Source organism: Arachis hypogaea, chromosome 5, assembly GCF_003086295.3.
Source record: "Arachis hypogaea cultivar Tifrunner chromosome 5, arahy.Tifrunner.gnm2.J5K5, whole genome shotgun sequence".
Taxonomy (NCBI): domain Eukaryota; kingdom Viridiplantae; phylum Streptophyta; class Magnoliopsida; order Fabales; family Fabaceae; genus Arachis; species Arachis hypogaea.
The window spans coordinates 102,670,990-102,690,927 of NC_092040.1; the positions used below are offsets into that span (position 1 = coordinate 102,670,990).

Here is a 19,938-nt window from a genome sequence, read left to right on the forward strand (position 1 = left end):
TTCACTTTCTACTGCTTCTTCACCAAAAATTTTGGGTTCAGAATTTAGAGTTTAGGGTTTAGCATTTAGGGTTCAGAGTTCAGTGTTCAGGATTCGGGTTCAGGGTTTAGGATTTAGCGTTTAGGGTTTAGAGTTCAGAGTTCAGAGTTCAGGGTTCGGGTTCAGGGTTTAGGGTTTAGGTTTTAGGGTGTAGGATTTAGGGTTTAGATTTTAGGATTTTAGGGATTTAGCGTTTATGGGTTCAGGGTTCAAGGTTTAGGATTTCAGTGTTTAGGGGTTCATAATTTTTTGCTAAACAGGAGAGTGATTTGGATTACTCTTCTAAAACGAATCAAACTGACAAAGTTTGGATTATTCAATTTTGAATCGAATTGAATGGAATACAATTGCTAATTTGAAGTGAATTAAATGGACGGAGGTGTACTGAATTGAATTGAATTGAATTGAATTGATAATATGTAAATTGTAGGCAAAGTTATTTGAATTTGATTTTATACAATGGATTATGTTTCGTTCACTCATTATTATACAATTGTATTATTTTCGGTTCACTATGAATACTATGTTCGGTTCATCATGATTACTGTGTTTGGTTCATTTTGCATTATTCAAAACTCTTCATTCTCAGAAGAAGGAGGAGAAGGAAGAATGCGAAGAAGAAGGCAAAGAAAAAGAGACTCCGTGTTTAACCGAGTCTGAAAAGAAGAAGAAGAAGCGTGGGAGAAGAAGAAGAAGCATTGGACGATTTTATGTGTATTAAACATGTATTTCATGTCTTATTTAATGGTATTAGAATTTTTTAGTGTTGGCCAACTTGATTACATGATTAAAATGAATGTGTAGCTTCCCGTTAAACAAATAACCTCGAACAAGCTTGATACTACCCTCACTCTCTCGGGTGGAAAGCACTCTTCCATTTTACGATACTCTCCTTCATTGTAAGAATGTTATCATTGTTCTTATTCTCACCAATAATGTTAAGGTATGCTCTTCAAATCCCAAATTCTGTTTCCCACTCTGCTCTCAGTCTTTGCTTCCCTTCAACTTCATCCCTACACTCTCACTCTCATCCCCAATCGCTTGATGAAGCTGTTGATTCCTTCACTCGCATGCTCTCTATGCGTCGTACTCCTCCCATCATCCAATTTAACAAGATTTTGGGATCCCTTTCCAAGACGAAGCATTTCCACGAAGGCGTTTCCCTTTTTAAGCAATTGCAAGCCAGAGGAATCGCTCCCGACTTATTTACTTTGAGCATCGTAATTAATTGTTGTTGCGGCATGGGTCGTATGACGCTTGCTTTCTCTGTAATGGCCAAGATTTTCAGGATGGGTTTTCAGCCTGATACCATAACATTGACAACAATCCTGAAAGGTCTCTGTCTATGTGGTAGTGTTGAAAAAGCAGTGCGCTTTCATGACAGAGTGCTGGCTCATGGATTTCACTTCGACCAAGTCACTTATGGGACCTTGATCAATGGGCTCTGTAAGACCGGACACACATCAGCTGCTATTCAAGTGCTGAGAAAGATCCCACAGTATGGGATTGCTCCTGATGTCTTCATGTACAGCGCAATTATTGATAGCCTCTGCAAGGATACACTTGTAAGTCAGGCTTTTCATTTATTTTCTGAAATGCTTGGTAAGGGAGTTTCTCCTAATGTTATCATATGCAATTCTCTCATTTTTGGATTGTGTCTTGAGGGTCAATATAAGGAAGCCATTGATTTGTTAAGTGATATGGTGCTTAGAAACATTACTCCTGATGTTTATACCTATAGTATTTTGATAGATGGGCTATGCAAAGAAGGAAAGATCAAACATGCCAAGAGTGTATTGGCTGTAATGGCAAAACATGGTGTGAAACCAGATGTGGTTACTTATACCAGCTTAATGGATGGATATTGTTTGGTTAATCAGGTAAATAAGGCAAAATATATATTCAACACAATGGCCCAAACTAGAGTTTCACTCGATGTTCAAAGTTACAGTATCATGATTAATGGCTTCTGCAAAAGTAAAATGGTCGATGAAGCCTTGAATCTCTTCGAAGAAATGCGTCGCAAGAACTTGGTTCCAAACACGGTAACTTACAACACTCTTTTTGATGGCTTGAGCAAATCGAAGAGAATCTCCCGTGCTTTGGAGCTTCTTGTCGAGATGCATGATAGAGGTCAAGCCGCTGATGTAGTCACTTACAATTCGTTGTTGGATGGGATGTTCAAAAACCAACAACCTAACAAGGCATTTATGTTATTCAATCAAATGAAAGAGTGTGCCATTGATCCAAATATACACACTTACAATATACTTATAGATGGCCTATGCAAAGGTGGAAGACTTATAGATGCAAAAGAGATTTTTCAAGATCTTTCCTTTAAAGGCTATCGTCCAAATGTGAGGACATACAATATTATTATCAATGGGCTCTGCAAAGAGGGCTTGTTTGAAGAAGCCTTGGCACTCTTGTCAAAAATGGAAGGCAATGGTTGCTTACCAGATGCTGTGACTTTTGAAACTATTATTCATGCTTTGTTTGAAAAAGATGAGAATGACATGGCAGAGAAACTTCTTCGGGAAATGGTTGCTAGAGGCTTATTGAATTGATAAAAAAAAGGTAATATACATCAATTCAAATTGAAATTACATCTCATCGTTGCTGAATATGTATCATAGTTCTGTGAATTCTGTGTTTGTTGGGTCAGAGGACTTTGGCAATGCCATAACATCAATTAATTTTGCACATTCGATTTTTGCAATTGCTATTATCCTTTTTAATTCCACTATTTTATTGATTCTTTAGATGATATTCCTAGATATAGCTTATAGATTTAGTGTTTAAGATCTCTTTATAGCAATGGAGTGTTCTTTACTGTTATTCTATGAGATCATATATTTATCACGCTACAAACTAAGCAAAACTAAAAAGATTGAATATTTTGTTTTGTTGTTTGTTCTCTGCTATTCTGTTGTGCAAGTTATTTTTCCGTATCTTTGTAGGTACTGTGTATATATATATCAAAATAATTCCTATCACTGTTTTATCATAAGCAACCATGAGCTATTGTTTATTTGATTAAATCCTCCGGGAATTGTTGTAAACGGAAATTTAAGTAGGTATTAAGTATTTATTCTTAGGCTATATAGTTTTCACTTCCATCTTAAAAATAAACCCACCTTCTCGAATGCATGTCCCCTCTTTTCATCAACCTAAGCAACATTGAGTCAAGGTTAATATGGTTCAGTTATCTCAAATTTTGTGGCCATTTTCTTAATTAATGCTACTCAATTGTATTGCTTGGAAATTGCTTCTGCTGAAAATATGTACATTATGAAATACTATTTCGGAGAATGGTTTTCTGTTAATTCTTAGATAAATTACCTCCTTATTTCTTGTTTAGACAATACTCGAGTGTCTCTTAAGTCTCTGTTTATTAGCATTTTAAACAAAGTTACTGGCTTGGAGTTTTGTTATGTGGTGTTGTGATGGGGGTGTTAAAAGTGAAACAATATAGAATTCTTTGGAATTGCAGTTGATTTTATTTAGTGAATTTCTTTGCATAATTGTTGTATTTATTTACTTTCAATCAGATGGGTAAATACCAATCCACCGTGTTATATGTATAAATTTAATTGGCTTTATATTAATCCAAACTATGTTGAAGCTCTCTAGTGTGAATTTTCCTTTATACTTTGATTTCGGAATCAATTGCGAGACACTAGAATTCTTCAGAATCATACTCATTGGATTTTAAACTTCAAAAAATCACTTTTCTCATGAAACCCAAACAAAAATCACTTCATCTCAAACGGATAAAATATTGATGTTGCTATAAACTTTGCAAAGTCAATCTTTGCATTATAATTAGGTTCTTCATTTATATACTTCCATGCTAACTTGTGTGGTTCGTGCTGCATAAGACAGTTTTAGACTTAAGCAAACAGCACTCCAAATAAACATTTGTTACTGCAAAGGGCATAATTTTGCTGTATGGTAAGAGTATATGAATATACAATGTGTTTCGGATATTGCAAGTTCATCAACAAGAAGATGGCTCTGTCATCAAGATTTGTTTCAGACTCTACAAAATATAGTTAACCAATTTTTTGTTCATTTTCACCGATATACAAAATGGGAACACAAGTTGAATAGTATTATTTAGTTTTTCAGTTTTCATTATGCAATCTGCAATGGAGTTCTTTTCAGGCTCTACCATTTGTAGGCACAGGTAATTTAACTTTTATGTCATTGAGAAGTTGCGATTCTACCTTGGAGCTGGTGCTGGTAATTGTTGGCGCTATAAATAGTGACAGCTAGTATATTTAATATTTATTATGAAATGTAAATATAAAATTTACTAATATTATATGATAATTTTTGTGTTAATATTATATGATAATTTGTTATTTATTGTTAATTTTCTAGTATTAGTTCCGGCAAAATTTCATAGGTTAAGTTTCACCTAAACAATTTATAAGAAGTTATTATATTGTACATGTAACTAATTTTTTATATTATTGAATTTGAATTATATTGTTAATTGTTGTCTTATATATTATTGAATTTGAATTAAATAGTAATGTCAGGTGACTTTTGATATAGTCTAGTTAATACAATATATAATACAGTAGACACAGATACTACAGTAAAAACATAAATGACTAATGTATCTCTAGTGATGCAAGAAAGAACACAATAATTGAGTGTCTTTCTTCTCTCCACTATCTCAATATATCAAATCTATTAAAATCTTTTGTTACGTAATCTTCCAAATACCTATCTATCTCATTCTTATTAAGTTCACTTGGCTTTATTTTCTGTGTTTGCTTCCATTTTCTCGAAAGATCTTCAATCATAATGCTATCATTGTCTCTCATCTCTAAATTAGAAGAAAAGTTAGCATTTTGAATGTCCGCTAATTTTGCCTCCAAATACTAATTTTTCCTGCACATATTCTTCTAATTCCTAATTTTCGATAATCATCATTCAATCATAATTTTTCTCTCCAAATAAGTTTTTTTTATCACCATCATTCAACAATGTTGAACACTTTCACAGGACTCCAATAATAGTACTACACCTCCAGCATCTTTGTACTTTAGGTTGGAAAGAGGGTTATGATAAACGGGCTATGCAAAGAGGGTATACTTGATGAAGCATTGACCTTAAAGTTGGAAATGGAAGACAATGGTTGCTCTCTGGATGCTGTAATTTAAGAAACAAATATCCGTGCTCTGCTGAAAAAAAGGTGAAAATGATCAAGCACTGAAATATCTTCATGAAATGATTGTTAGAGGCTTATTGAAAAGACAATAAGAGAAATAAATCAACTGAAATTTTAATAAATTTTCTGTTGTCAAAATTTGTACAGAACTTGGTAAATTTTATATCTATTGGGTTGGAGGATTTGGGAAATGCCATGAACTCACTATCACCTCGATTTTGGTTGTCTCTATGTTTTTGAATTAATTTTGAACTTGTGTTGTTGGCTGATTTTTTACTCTTTGACCTTGGCTATCATGCATCCCGTTTCGGCGGATATTCATAGTTGTAACTGTGCTTAAGATTTCTTGATAGTAATTAAGAGCTCATGATTGGTCTGATGAGCAACTGTGCTTTATTTGACTAAATCTTCCTAGAATTCTTCTAAAAGATATGCTTTGCAAGATTAATGACATAGATATATGATTTTCACTGCCGTCTTTAAAACAAATACATCTATTAAATGCATGACCCCACTTTTTTTGGCTGACAATTTCAACATTTTGTTATTTTTCAAAATCTGATCACAGCTGAAGAAACCTGTATACAAAGTATGTGATTACACTTGATTTTTCAAGAAAAAAATAAAAGGGCTGTGCAAGAAGGAATTTCTAGGAATTTGTCTACTATGGTTCAAACATGAATTATTTGAAAACCTCTGTTCATTTTCATAATTAATATTACTCAGCTGTAATTCTTAGAATTCAATTGAAAATATGTACATTATGTTGATTTTCATAATTAATCTTACTTGTAATTAATGTTTTCTTAAAACCTTTGTTCATTTTCATAATTAATGTTACTCAGCAGTTAATGCTTGATTGAATTATTTCATTATTTCTCGTTGAATAATCCTATATAGGGATCACTATATTGTTCTTGTTTAAAATAATGTTGAAAAGCTTTTATTATTAAAACATGGTTCGGAGTTTTGTTGTCTGTTATTAGCTACACCTGTCACAAAAGATTTGGGGATTCTAATTCCAAGTACAATTGTTTCTACACCTGTTTCTTTGGGTTTTCTAAATTTTCTCTGCAGTGATGATTGGGGTTACAATAAAGAATTAAAAGTGAAACAATGTTGTAGAGTTTGAAATTGCATTTCTTCTTGAAGAATATCTTTGAATATCAAAAGTTGAACTCTGCTTAAGTGCTGATTAACTAATTTCATGAAACTGATATTGAGCTTGCATTGGTGGTTATTTTGGATTCTTGACATTTTCATCTTTGTGCCATGCATACTGATTGCTAGGTGCACGCAAGCATGTTAAGTTGCAGCATGGCAAAGACAAGATTGAAGATCTCTAGTATGAATTTTCCTTTATACTTGGATTTCAGTTTGTCCATTTGAAATAGTTGCCAGACAGTTGATTTAATATTTTCTCAGCATATTTGATTTCTAGTTGAACCCACCATTGGATTTTAAGCTTCAAAATCAGTTTTGGATGGAAGTGAATAATAGCTACTTTCACAAAAATCACTCTTCAGACTGCACTAATAAACATAAAATGAATTGATCTCAAACAAGATAGAATATGGTTGATAGCATGCTGAATGCTACCTGTAGATATGGTTTAATTTTTTTTTTTTCACCCTTTCTTTTTTCTTTCGAATAGGTATGTGATTTTGGCTTATCATGAATGAAGCACAGTACATTTCTTTCTTCCAGATCAACTGCAGGAACAGTAAGTTGTCATAATCCTCATTTCTAAGCTCAAATACTGTGTCATACCCCCTGCCTTCGGAATTATTCGTTCTTTCATGTTCTTGTTCTACATTTTGCTGCGTATTTTTTTTCCGTTGTGCTTTATATTCTTTTGAAGATATATAAACATACACAAATGGAGGCATTTGCTATTATCTTTTAACAAAAAAATTGGAAAACCAGGAGATTCTTGCTGTTTAAAAATTCATTATGTTTGGGATGTTATATTAATTCTTTTGTGAGGATGAATACCTATCTTTAGCCTCGGCTTATGTTATGTTCAATTTATAATACAATTACTAGTTCTCTAGGCCAAGAAAATGTCGATTAAATAAGGTTTGGGAGAATGAGAGAAGGTAGAAAACAGAGTGAGAAAGAAAAGAGAATTCAGAGAGAAAGATAAGAAATTTATGATCTACATTACTAGTGAGCTTATCACTAATCTGTGCTTATGTATACAGAAGAGTAGCTTGCTGTGCAAGCTAGTACAAAATGTACAACAGTCTGTTCATTCTTAAGTTACTTATGATAGCTGTAACTAACAGCTGTCCTATGGTAGCTGGCACTGTTCTCACAGCCAACAGTTCTTCTCTAGACTTTACCAACTCACTCTACTACAATGAATGGTGTTTGGTAACAAATGAGCAAATCTTTCTTAATTTTGTTGAGGCCTAAACATGAAACTGTTGAATTTTGCTTGTTATAATTAAATTTACTAAAGTTGTTTGGTAAGAGTTTCTGCCTTTCTGGAAAAAAAATATAAAGACAGGGGAGACAGAGATAGTTGCACAAATTTTGTCTTAGGGAAGAGAAACTTTGTGCATTTCTCTATCTCTCCTTTTCAAATAGGTCTGTGTCCTACAATAACTGCCAAATGGGGCCTTAGTTAATTACATGCTTTTCATCTCTACCTCAAACTCCTGTCTTTCATATGTGTGATCAGCTCCGGTATTCTGCACGTATTTAGTTTTGCTGCTAAGCCTTTGTTTGGCATTGCAATACATTCATTTTTTATAACATGTTGCAGGCCGAGTGGATGGTGCCTGAAGTGTTAAGAAATGAACCTTCAAATGAAAAGTAAGCTCAGTTATCATTGGTTTTCATCATTAATTTTTTCTTTATTTTGCTTGTGGAGGAGAATTTCATAGTCTCTGTTCCTCTCTAACCTGAATCATCTAGCATCTGGAAAAATAAATTGTAATTTTTATTACATATAACTATTGTTCTTTGGCTTTCTTGTCTGGTCATTCGTCTCATTGATTTTGCCACCCTTTTTAAGCCGTTCATAATTTTATGATTATAACTAGTGGTGATTGGATATCCAGGTGCGATGTTTATAGCTTTGGAGTCATATTATGGGAGCTCTCTACTTTGCAACAGCCCTGGGGTGGAATGAATCCGATGCAAGTTGTGGGTGCTGTCGGTTTCCAGCATTGTCGCCTTGTCATTCCAGATGAGATGGACCCTGCTATCATGGAGACATGGATATTATCAAGCAATCCTGGAAGACGTGAGTGTACTCGTCAATCATTTTATCCTTGTTCTAAGATATCAGAACTCTTGCTTATAGCATTCTGAAAACCGCTTGTTCTGTCGAATATGAATAATCACATGAAAGGAAATACACATTGGATCTTGCCAAGGTATAATTTTGTTTCAATATAACCATTCTTGTAATAAAAAATCCTTATAATGTGCAAGCCAGTTTCAACAAACCCCTGTAATGACGACTCTCTGTTTTCTCTAAAGATTTTTATGCATGATAGGGACTTGATTACACAATTTTTAAACTAGAAGACTTGGTTGAAAAATATTTGTACAGTATACGGACTTAATTAAAAACTTCTAGACTATTGGGATTTGTTGAAAATATTTCAGCATATACAGGGATGCCCTTGCAAATGTTTAAGCTTTAGGAACCTTTAGAATACTTAACCTACAATCATGATTGGTGTGACTATATGATACCTCTTTTGTATGGTAGAGATCCAAAGTTGAGACCTACATTTGCTGAAATAATGGCAGCGCTGAAGCCGATCATTGGTTCTCAATCTCAAGTGCCGATACCGGGTAGGCATGAGAAGGCTCAGTCATCAAGAGTTGGTGAGCAGGATAGGAAACAATTATACAGCTAACCATATCTTTGTTCATTTTTGCTGATAAAGAAAATTATGGGAAGACAAATCTTTGTTCATTTTTGCTGATAAAGAAAATGATGGGAAGACAAGTTGAGTATTTTTGCTCATTCAGTCCTGTGATTCTTTTCAGTCTTGTCCCTTTCCTTTTTTTTTTTAATTTCTTTCTTCCCATTTACTTTTAAAATGTTTTTTGCAATCTGCAGTGGAGTCATTATCAGTTGGTACCATTTGTTTGTGTACACAATTCTTTTTGTAATTTTGCTATAATCAATTCTAAATTTTGATGTGCATAAATTATGAGATGTTGCAGTTGTAGCTTGAATGGAAGAAAAATTGATGGTGCGTGGAAATGGTGCTGTAAATGCAAAATTGGATAAGCTTTTTATTCTTTTTCTCTTTTTTTGTTTTTCAATTTGGATGGGGCCAAGTGTTTTATGTCTAAGTGTCTTGCTGTAAAAAATAACAAAAAATAGTATTGTTTATATTTTTACCAAACTTGTAAAATTACTGTCTTTTGGTTTTAAATTTGATGAAAAAAGAAAGTATAAAAGTGCTTTAGTATTTAATTATGAGGAATGCTAGGGGCCAGAAACTTTTGAGATTTATAGCCATCAAATAGCCATTAATGAGACTTTTAATGGTGAGAAATTAGTGTGAGATTTTATCCAATGGCTCACTCTTTTTTGCTGGTTACATGCTAGCCAGAATTTGATAAAGTTGCTGGCCTCTTAGACTTTTCTTTTAATTATATACAAATATTTAATTACGTGTTGTTATATTTATAAAAATAATGATTTTTTATAATTATGTGAATAGTTATTTAAGAGAATTATATAATTAAATAAAAATATATAATTTATATTTTTTGTATATTAAAATTAATTCTTTTTATCTTTTAAAATCACTTTTTTGGTGGATCAATTATGAATTTTTGTTAGTTTAGTCAACCTTTGTTTTTTTTAGAAAAGTGATTAAGAAACCAATTCAAACATATTAATGGTAGTAACAAAAGAAAAATATATCTTTTCAATTTGTTTTTTTTTAATTCATGTTATAAAATAGACTTATATGGAGTTATTTTTATATGAAATTAATAAATAAAAATATTAGATGATAATTTAGTTAAATTTATTAAATCATCTAATAAAATTTAAATATCAATTTTATATAAAAATAATTACATATAATTATTCACATGCAATTACTTTTATACAAAGTTAATAATTAAAAATTATTAAATAATAATTTAATCAAATGTACATTATCTAAAAAATTTTTACCAACAAATTCACATCAATTTTATCGGTGCTTTTTAAGTAAAATAAAAGAAGTAAAGAAAATGTGATATAACAAAGAGCGAGTATGTTTTAAAATAAGCACAATAACTTTGTACACATTAGAATATTAGATCTGCCATATTTATATAAATCATCAGATTTCGTTAAATAAAAATAAAAAACTAATATAAAAGATTTTAATAAATACAGAATATCTTAGTATATAAATAAATATCTTTTAATATACAATATTTTATATAATAATATAATATTTTTTTATTTTTAAATAAATAAATATAAAATATATTAATATAAAAATATAAATTTTTTATTCATTAAAATTAATTATTATACAATAAAATTTTTACAATATTAAAAAATATATTAAAATGATATTTTAAATTTTAATATATAAATAAAATAATTAAATTTTATTTTATATTACTTAACAAATAATTAAATTATTATCTTCAAACTTATTAACTAACTACTTTGTTAAAAATATTATTATATAATATGATTGTATTTATAAAATTTAATTTTTCGACTTTATTTAATATGTATAACGTAGGTTACAGATAACAAGTTTATTTTTATATTAAACTTTAATTTTTTTATAATAAAATGTAATAATTCATATAAATGTAACCCATCTAATGCAGCATACAAAGTTGTTATACCCTCTTACACATACCAGATAAAAATTGGGAGAACTATTTCCGCAGAGATAGCAAGGTTTAGTCGTCTACGTCTTGGACCAGAGAGCAGAGAGTACTCCCTTAGACTTAACAAAAGTGGGAACCACTAAAATGTTGTCATCCTCAACCTCAAGGATTACTTTCATTTTTAGGTATTCTCTTCTCCAAATCCCTAATTTTGTTTCCTTCCCTTCCTCTTCATCCCTTCACTCTCATTCTGAGCCCCCATCCCTTCGTCAAGTTGATGAAGCTGTTGATTCCTTCACTCGCATGCTCTCTATGCGTCGCCCTCCATCAATAATCCAATTTAACAAGATTTTGGGGTCTCTTGCCAAGACCAACCATTTCCCCATTTCCATTTCCCTTTTTCGGCAATTGCAAGCCAGAGGAATCGCTCCCGACTTATTTACTTTGAGCATCCTAATTAATTGTTGTTGCGGCGTGGGTCGTATGACGCTTGCTTTCTCTGTATTGGCCAAGATTTTCAGAATGGATTATCAACCTGATACGGTAACATTGACAACAATCCTAAAAGGTCTCTATCTCTGTGGTAGTGTTGAAAAAGCAGTGCGCTTTCATGACAGAGTGCTGGCTCATGGATTTCACTTTAATCAAGTCACTTATGGGACGTTGATCAATGGGCTCTGTAAGACCGGTCACACATCAGCTGCTATTCAAATGTTGAGAAAGATCCCACGGTATGGAATTGCTCCTAATGTCTTCATGTACAGCGCAATTATTGATAGCCTCTGCAAGGATACACTTGTAAGTCAGGCTTTTCATTTATTCTCTGAAATGCTTGCTAAGGGAATTTCTCCCAATGTTATCACATACAGTTCTCTCATTTTTGGATTGTGTCTTGAGGGTCAATATAAGGAAGCCATTGATTTGTTAAGTGATATGGTGCTTAGAAACATTACTCCAAATGTTTGTACCTATAGTATTTTGATCGATGGGTTATGCAAGGATGGAAAGGTCAAAGATGCTAAGAGTGTATTGACTGTAATGGCAAAACATGGTGTGAAACCAGATGTGGTTACTTATAGCAGCTTAATGGATGGATATTGTTTGGTTAATGAGGTAAATAAGGCAAAATATACATTCAACACAATGGCCGAGAATAGAGTGTTTCCTAATGTTCGGACTTACAATATCATGATTAATGGCTTTTGCAAAAGTGAAATGATCGATGACGCCTTGAATCTCTTCGAAGAGATGCATCGCAAGAACTTGGTTCCTGACACGGTAACTTACAGTACTCTAATTGATGGCTTGGGAAAATCAAGGAGAATCCTTTGTGCCTTGGAGCTTCTTGAAAAGATGCATGATCGAGGTCAACCCGCTAATATAGTCACTTACAGTTCTTTGATGGATGCTTTGTTCAATATCAAACAACATGACAAGGCACTTATGTTATTCAATCAAATGAAAGAGAGTGGCATTGATCCAAATATATTTACATACACCATACTTATAGATGGCCTGTGCAAAAGTGGAAGACTTAAAAATGCAAAAGAGATTTTTCAAGAGCTTTCCATTAAAGGCTATCACCTAAACACAAGGATATACAATGTTATGATCAATGGGCTCTGCAAAGAGGGCCTACTTCATGAAGCATTGGCCTTAAAGTTGGAAATGGAAGACAATGGTTGCTCTCCGGATGCTGTAACTTACGAAACAACTATTCGTGCTCTGTTGGAAAAAGGTGAAAATGATCAAGCGCTGAAACATCTTCATGAAATGATTGCTAGAGGCTTATTGAAAAGACACTAAGGAGAAATAAATCAACTCAAATTAATAAATTTTCTGTTGTCAAAATTTGTACAGAACTTGGTAAATTTTATATCTATTGGGTTGGAGGATTTGGGAAATGCCATGAACTCACTATCACCTTGATTTTGGTTATCTCACTGTTATTGAATTAATTTTGTACTTGTGTTATTGGCTGATTTTTGAGTCTTTGTTACCATGGCTATCATGCATCCTGTTTCGGCGGATTTTCCTAGTCTGGTGGCTTAGTGCTTAAGATTTCTTGATAGTAATTAAGAGCTCATGATTGGTCTGATGAGCAACTGTGCTTTATTTGACTGAATTTTCTTAGAATTCTTCTAAAAGACATGCGGGGCAAGATTAATGACATAGATTTATGATTTTCACTGCCATCTTTGAAACAAATACATCTACTAAATGCATGACCCCACTTTTTTTGTTGACAATTTCAACATTTTTGTTATTTTTCAAAATCTGATCATAGGTGAAGAAACCTGTATACTATGTCTGTGATTACACTTGATGTTTCAAATAAAAAAGGCTGTGCAAGAAGGAAATTCTAGGAATTTGGCTAATTTGGTTCAAATATGAATTATCTTAAAACCTTTGTTCATTTTCATAATTAATGTTACTCGGCTTTAATTCTTAGAAATCAATTGAAAATATGTACATTATGTTCATTTCCATAATTAATGTACAGTTGTAATTAATGTTATCTTAAAACCCTTGTTCATTTTCATAACTAATGTTACTCAGCAGTTAATGCTTAATTGAGTTATTTCATTATTTCTTGTTAAAAAATCCTATATAGGGATTATTACATTGTTCTTGTTTAAAATCATGTTGAAAAACTTTTATTATTAAAACATGGTTTGGAGTTTTGTTTTCTGTTATCAGCTACACCTGTCATGAAAGATTTGGTGATTCTAATGCCAAGCACAACTATTTCTACACCTATTTCTTTGGTATTTTCTAAATCTTCTCTGCATTGTGATGAGTGGGGTTAGAATAAAGAATTATAAGTGAAACAATGTTGTACAGATTGAAATTGCATTTGTTTTTGTAGAATATTTTTGAATGCTAATACAATTTCTTTTGGCACAGACAATATTGAAGATCTCTAGTATGAATTTTCCTTTGTACTTGGATTTCAGTTTGTCCCTTTGAAATAATTGCGAGACACTTGATTTAATATTTTGTCAGCTTATTTGGTTTCTAGTTGAACCCACCATTCGATTATAAGCTTCAGATTCAGTTTTATATGGAAGTGAATAATAGCTACTTTCACAAAAATCACTCCAGATTAGACTAATAAACATAAAATGAATTGATCTCAAACAAGATAGAATATGGTTGATGCTGCTATAAACTTTGAGGAATCAATCTTAGCATCATAATGAAATTAGGTTGTTCATGTACTATTTATTGTGTGGTGTATACTGCATAAATCAATTTATGGATTTAATTTCTTTAAAATATCCCTTTTCACAAATATTTGCAGGAGATATTCTTTCGAAGGGTATAATCATGCTCTTTTTTTTTATTGTGGATATATGATTATAGAATGAATCTTAAATTCTTAATGTTATAAAATTTATTACGGCATTTTTTCCGTGTTTTGGTTGGTGGGGGGAGGGGGGGGGGGTTGTGACTGGATGATAGATCCAAATTTGCTGAAATAATGGCGGTGTTAAAAGGCATTGCAGAAGCAGATCGGTGGTTCTCAAGTGTCGAGAACCAGAGACCAGGTAGGCATTGTGATTATGAATAGAATATGTACCAATAACCAAGGCAAGACCATTGGAGTTACCAAGAACTATGAATGCATTGTTGATCTTGAAAAGATGTGAACTTCAAAGTCTTGGAAAGAGTTGCACCAAAAAGATGTAATGTAGTCAGTTTAGTCTGATAAATGTATAGTTATAAATAAATAAAAAATAACCATTAACTATTATTATCTTCTTTCTTTTACTCTTAAACCAAATTCTAGTGAGAAAAATTGTTCAAAACAAAAATGTCATTTTTATTATTCTATGGAAAGTTATATACAAGTGCTGATTCAAGTTCTAACCAGAATGAATCAAAACTATCCATAATTTACACAAACTATCATTTTTCTTTCAAGAACCTCTTTCAATGGATCTATTCTAACCCTGACAGGTTTTGGAAGGAATAGCTCTTTGCAATTGAATGCTATAGAAGGTAGCATTTCAAGGGCCAATACCAAATTGTTGTTCTTCTTTACATGCTCTGCTACTTCATTGTCTAGGGAGGCTTTAGCAATTTTAGTGATGAAAATCAATAGAATCACTCAAAAAAAGGGTTTAGTTTTGAGTTACGTGAGAGAAAAAAAACTTCACAACAATAAAGGATGAATATTTAATATGGTTACGTAACTACTTACTGGTAGATATGTGCATGAAGAAGAGAAAGAACAAAACAATATAGGTGAATATAATCAACTGATATTTCAATTTCTTATCGTCTCAAGAAGTTACACTATGAATATTGAAGGAGAAATGTTATGTTTCTTTAGGTGTGTTTTTTTATTTTATAGGATAAAGTATATTTTTTATTTTTGTAAGTTTGTCAAAAATTTTAAAAATATTTTTAAGTTTTATTTTGTTTTAGTTTTGTTCCAAAAGATTTCAATTTGCATCAAATATACTACTAGCAACTAAATTTTAAAAAATTTAAGATTAATCCAACAATAATGCATGATAAATATGTTTAATTTGCTTGTGTTAAAGGTTGTTCTTGTGAAATTATTCCTGAAATATCATAATTTTTTTTGAAAAATTAGTCGTTAAGAGTAAATTTGATGCAAATCGAAAACTTGTAGGACAAAATTGAAATAAAATAAAATTTAAGGATATTTTTAAAATTTTTAACAAATTTTAAAGATAAAAAAGATATTTTATCCTATTTTATATTTTTTTTACTCTGACTTTTATTGCATGCCAATATTTCAATATTCAAGGTCTTATTTTTATTAATGTAACAAAAGAAGGGTTCTTACCATTTGAGAAAAAAAAATAGCCGCTTCAGCGTAGTGGGTTAATTTAACCCTTTATTTTTTTAAATGATCAATTATGTTTCTTCATCACTTTTAGAAATGTGATTCCCATTATTTATGACTTAAATTTATAATTAGCTATTAATAATGATATATAAAAGAAATAGAGTGGGTATAATTGTATAAGAACAAGAAAAATAAAGTGGGTAAAGGAATAAGAGAGATAAAGAAAGAGAGATGGGAAGGTGGAGACCGAAGAGAATTCTTTAATTTTGGAGGAAAAATTTTGATTTCAATTGCAATGAAAGAGTAACATATGATACATTTGATTATAAATTAATAATATATAATAGATATTTTTTAACTATTATTGATGACTTTAGTCACTTTACATTGATTATTTTATTAGAATAAAAAAGAGAAGTGCAAAATTATATAAATAATTTTATTAATTTAGTTGACACACAATTCAACTCTAAAGTAAAAAATATCCGTTCCAATAATAAACTAGAATTCATTTTACATGATTTTTATGCTTCAAATGACATTATTCATCAAAGTAGTTATGTTGAAACTGCTCAACAAAATGGAAAGATAGAACGCAAGTATCAACATATTTTGAATATATCTCGTGCTCTTATGTTTCAATTTAATTTACCATAATCTTTTTGGTCCTGTGCCATTAATCATGCTGTTTATTTGCTTAATAGATTTTATCTTCAACGATAAATTCTAAAACACCATTTGAGGTTTTTTTTAATCATTCACTAAATTATCATGACCTTAAAAGTTTTTGGATGCTTATGTTTTGTTTCTACCCTAATGACAAATAGATCAAAATTTGATCCAAGAGCAAAAAAGGTTGTGTTTATTAGTTTTCAACATGGTTTTAAAGGATATATTATTTATGTTTTAGAAGATAAAAGAATTGAGATTTTTAGAAATGTGATTTTTTATTAAATAATCTTATCCTTAGTCACTAAAAATATCCAATTCCATACACTCGCTCCAACATCATCAAACATAGCTCAAAAACAAAATTCAGGTAGTCTTCTTTTTGAGACAGAACCTATTCCTATTGACCCACACCTCATTTCCACTAACCCATCCATTCTAATATTTCATCTTCACCTACATCACCAATATCTCCCATTCTTTCTTTAGTCTTCACCGAAGCCTCACTAAGCCAAGACATCTCAATCCTCTACATCCAACACAACACCATCATCTCCCTCCAGAATCTTTTGTCTATCAGGCCCATCATCACCGAGCTCGCCAACCATCAACTTACCTTTTCGATTATGTTTGTAATTCTTCTCTCACATGCGCAAATTTCTCCTTTTCAATGTGTCTTTATCCAATTTCTTCTGTTATGTATTTTTCTTATATTTTTCCTGCTTATGAAACCTATCTTTTGTCTCTGCAATCTGAGATTGAGTCAAAGTCTTTCAAGGACGCCAACAATCATTCTAGTTGGCGTAGTGCCATAAAAGATGAATTGGATGCTCTTGAATTGAACAAAATTTGGTATCTTATTGATTGTTCTGCAATGCAAGTATCAAGTCGATTGACTGTATGTGAGTTTACCGAATCAAACGTAAGCCAAATAGTTCCATTGATAGATATAAAACACGTCTTGTGGCTAAGGAATTCACTCAGACTGAACGTGTTGATTTTTTAGAGACATTTTCTCTTGTTGTCAAGCCTGCCACTATCAGATTAGTCCTGACTTTGGCAACCATGAAACACTAACTCATACACCAACTAGATGTCAATAATTCTTTCTTACACAATGATCTCTCGGAAGATGTTTATGTATCTGCCCCCTGAAATTGGGGCAACTCTCCGAAATCAATGTTGCAAATTGTTGAAATCTCTATACGGTTTATGACAATCTAGTTACATGTGGTATGAGAAACTCTCCAGTCTTTTACTATCTCATGGATACGAATAGATTATTTCTGATTATAGTTTGTTTGTTAAATTTATTAGTGCTAAAATCTCTGATCTATTCTTCTAGTTTATGTTGATGATATTGTTATAACTGAAAATTCTATTTCTGAACCTGTTGCTATTAAAACAGTTTTGAACCAGCATTCAAAATTAAAGATTTGGATTCTTTAAAATATTTTTTGGGTATTGAAGTTGCTCAATCAGAAAAAAGAATTTTTCTCTTTCAAAGAAAATTTTGTCATGATCTTTTAGAAAGACTCTGGCTTGTTATGCGCCAAACCAGCTTCTATTCCCATGAATAGTGCTACAAAACTTCATCAGGATGACAACCCCCTTCTCTCGGATCCCTTTGCCTATCGACGTTTGGTTGGTCGCCTCATATATCTTACCACTACGAGACTAGACATCATACATACAACACAACAATTAAGTCAATTTATTAGCGTTTCCTACTCAGTCTCATCTTCAAGACGCAAAGTGAGTGTTGAGTTACTTAAAGAGTAGCCGCGGAAAAGGAATTTTCTTCCCCAGAAGTTCAGATTCTCGGCTTTAGTGACTCTGATTGGTTCGGATGTCCTGACACTCAGCGATCTTTAAGAGGCTATTGTTTCTTCTTGGGCAGATCTTTTGTAATACCCTACCACATAGAGTCTTACGCTTAAGTCGTAAAGTAGAGATAGCGATGTATTACGACCTCTAAAAGAAAAGACATATATAAATATAGTTGAAAGAAATTATAACTAGGAGCCTTGAAGAAGTAGCTAAGCAAAAGCGTAATAGAAAAAAAATTGCATCGCGCTCGTACAGATACACATAATATGAACACCTGTTTCTCCATTGTCAACCTCTAGGAGGGACTTACACAAAATATACAGGGCGGAGAATACATATACATATAAATACAACTAGCAGCAAAATACTAAGCCCCAAGAGTATAGTTCTTCACTTCCAGAAGGTCTCCAGAATACTTAGCGAGGTGCCTCTCGACCTGTATATGAAAAAAAGCAGAATATGTATGGAATGAGAACCGAGGGTTCTCAGTATGGTAAAGGTTCCCACATAGATAATATATAAAGTCTCGAAAAAGGCAGAGGCATTTCTAGAACTCCGACACTCAGATTAAACTTAAAATTTAGGCTAAGCCAGAAAGTTTGGTAGTCTATCTAAGAGAATTCTAGCTTCTAAACTAACTCTTCACTTTCTGTCTGCTTCAGACTTCCTAATCACCGGGTGGAACAACCCTCATCACACCTCCACCATATGAGGGGTCTCTTAGATACAAACACATACAAATCAAATAAAGAAAATACAGATAAGGGTACATATACAGCAAGTAGAGCAAGTAACAGATAATCATAGTTAAGCAGTTAGGCAAACTAAAACAATGCACACTCAAGCAAAACATACAAATGTATATGATGTGTGCTTATCCTATGGCTAATAAGTCTCATATGTCGGTTATATAGCCAAACTCGACATTCCGGTAGCTAACTTTGGACAGTCCCTCTGTGCGCTTATTCCCAAGATAAAAAATATCCACGGGGAGAACCCCAATCTCAAATTAATATATATGCATGCCCATGGGAGAATTCGGGGAGTTAAAGTGGCCAGTCAGATTTTGCGACAGATGATTAACAGAGTATCGAGTCTAAACCTGGAGCAAGTGGTGGAAGCCACTGCGTCTACCCAGAAAAACTCATATCTCAGATAATAGAAGTGCATATGCCATATAATTCAATCAATCATCAATCATCATCGATACAGCCATCATTCACATCACATTCAATATTTCAGCACTTCATCAGTTACAATTCTTCACTTTACAATCTTAATATTAATTTGACTTATTCAACATGTTTACCCTTACTCCACATAGGGGTGGCAGGAGTACCCGAATCCGCGGGTACCCGACCCGCCCCTACCCGGTCGGGGCGGGTAATTATCCGTTTCGGAAGCGGGGCGGGTTTTTTCGGGGCGGGTGCACTGGCGGGGCGAGGCGGAGTCGGGGCTAGGGTGAACCCGCCCCTACCCGCCCCGGAGTATATATTATATAATATATATTATAATATAAAATAAAATATATAATATAAATATATAAAAATTATTAAATATAAAAAAT

At 32.4% G+C, this 19,938-nt stretch overlaps 1 protein-coding gene across 5 annotated transcripts; it reads left to right on the top strand.

The window, feature by feature from the left end:
• Positions 1-831: 831 nt before the first annotated feature.
• Positions 832-9,647, top strand: LOC112802361 (probable serine/threonine-protein kinase SIS8). Of its 5 annotated transcripts, XM_072237665.1 has the most exons (8): positions 874-982; positions 1,090-2,616; positions 5,059-5,248; positions 6,515-6,569; positions 6,879-6,947; positions 7,995-8,044; positions 8,293-8,477; positions 8,952-9,399. In XM_072237665.1, the coding sequence occupies exon 2, from the start codon at positions 1,110-1,112 to the stop codon at positions 2,604-2,606; it is 1,497 nt and encodes a 498-aa protein (XP_072093766.1). In that variant the 5' UTR covers positions 874-982; positions 1,090-1,109; the 3' UTR covers positions 2,607-2,616; positions 5,059-5,248; positions 6,515-6,569; positions 6,879-6,947; positions 7,995-8,044; positions 8,293-8,477; positions 8,952-9,399. The 5 variants fall into 5 exon arrangements, with proteins under 5 accessions (XP_072093764.1, XP_025701327.1, XP_072093765.1 ...); XM_072237663.1 differs by having other exon boundaries at positions 832-2,616; positions 8,293-8,610; XM_025845542.3 differs by having other exon boundaries at positions 832-2,616.
• Positions 9,648-19,938: the final 10,291 nt, after the last annotated feature.

Coding starts and splice junctions, on each gene's coding strand:
- LOC112802361 (XM_072237663.1), top strand. CDS start 945: ATGTTATCATTGTTCTTATTCTCACCAATAATGTTAAGGTATGCTCTT.